Below are 1,465 nucleotides of genomic sequence, written 5' to 3' on the forward strand. Positions count from 1 at the left end.
GGGAAGGGACTTTAACCTTCCCCGGAGTCCCGCACTACCTAGGGGGCCGTCCCCTGGGTGTGCGTAAATGCATTACCACCTCCCTCCCCGGATGGTAAAAAAAAAAAAAAAAAAAAAAAAAAAAAAAAAAAAAAAAAAAAAAAAAGGTTAGGTTAGGTTAGGTTAGGTTAGGTTAGGTTAGGTTAGGTTAGGTTAGGTTCTCCTCCGATTTCACGCGGGGGTACAAAACCACCCCCGCAGAGGCGGCGCTCGCGGTGTCGGGTTCGATCCCTTGGGATCTGTTAGCGGAGGCGTACGCCACGATGTATGAGTGGCGTACTACCCTCCGCCAGGAAGGAGTAACCCCGACACCGCGCGAAAAGGAAGTTGCTAGGACCCAGTTCCGGCAGCTCGCGATAGAGAAATGGAAGGAGAGGCTGGCCCACGTCAGGGTCGGTCTCAGAGCTGTCGGAGCCATCCGCCCAGTATTAGAAGAATGGGTGGATCGGCGGCCGAAAGGACTCCCATTCAGGACGGTGCAGGTGCTCACCGGACATGGATGTTTCGGTGAGTACCTGCACGAGAAGGCGGGGCGCGAGCCGACGACGCGCTGTCATCATTGCGAGGAGGAAAGGGACACAGCCCAGCATACGCTAGAGGAGTGTCCCTCATGGGATGATGAACGCCGCGACTTGCGGCAGGTGGTGGGCGACGATCTCTCGCTCCCGATCATCGTAGCAAAGATGGTCGAGAGCGAGGATGCCTGGGACGCCATGGTCTCCTTTTGTGAGAACGTCATCTCACAAAAGGAGGCCGCGGAGAGGGTCAGGGAAGACAATCCCGATGCTGACCCAATCCGCCGGAGGAGGGGGGGTGCACGGCGGCGAGCCTATGATCGCCAAGGCCCGTAGCACCTCCAGCAGGGAAGCCTAATCCCTGCACCTCCTCCAGTGGCGGGCCGGGGGACGCAATTGTCCCTCGGCTAGGGGCCGTGGGGGTCTTTCGCGCCTGGAGAACGCGGAAGTTCCCCCCGCGACACCAAGCCCCTTCCCGGAAGGACGGTAAGACAGGGTGACCCGGTCTCACCGTCAATTTTCCTGTAGGGGGGTGGGGTGCCTACGCACCCTGCCCCACCTCTCACAGAGGGACCCTCCCCATCCAACGGGGGGGGTCGTAGCACGACCAGGGGGGGCCGCGGACGCGTGCAAGTCCGATCCCGTTGCCCCCCCGAGTGCGTGCGAGGTGGTCACCATGGGGTTTTAGTGGGTAGTCGAGACGTTTTAGTTCCCGGAGTCCCACATAACCCCCCCCTTACTCTCCTTGGGGGGGGTATGCGTCAATGCATTTCCCCATGTAAAAAAAAAAAAAAAAAAAAAAAAAAAAGGTTCTCCTCCGATTGCCGCGTACAGCGGCAGTGGTAATCACTTGCAATGCGGGTGATTACCGAGATAATCTCCAACATGCCGTCAGGAATATCGACCTGGCG

The 1,465-nt window shown here is 58.2% G+C and overlaps 1 protein-coding gene across 1 annotated transcript; it reads left to right on the top strand.

Moving 5' to 3' along the window:
• The first annotated feature begins 302 nt into the window (after positions 1–302).
• LOC112637435 lies at positions 303–890 on the top strand. Its single transcript, XM_025407204.1, has one exon. It carries the CDS (start codon positions 303–305, stop codon positions 888–890), a length of 588 nt encoding a protein of 195 aa, XP_025262989.1.
• Positions 891–1,465: the final 575 nt, after the last annotated feature.

This window comes from Camponotus floridanus, unplaced genomic scaffold, assembly GCF_003227725.1.
Source record: "Camponotus floridanus strain SB8 unplaced genomic scaffold, Cflo_v7.5 scaffold166, whole genome shotgun sequence".
In the NCBI taxonomy this organism is placed as follows: Eukaryota; Metazoa; Arthropoda; class Insecta; order Hymenoptera; family Formicidae; genus Camponotus; species Camponotus floridanus.

Coding starts and splice junctions, on each gene's coding strand:
- LOC112637435 (XM_025407204.1), top strand. CDS start 303: ATGTATGAGTGGCGTACTACCCTCCGCCAGGAAGGAGTAACCCCGACA.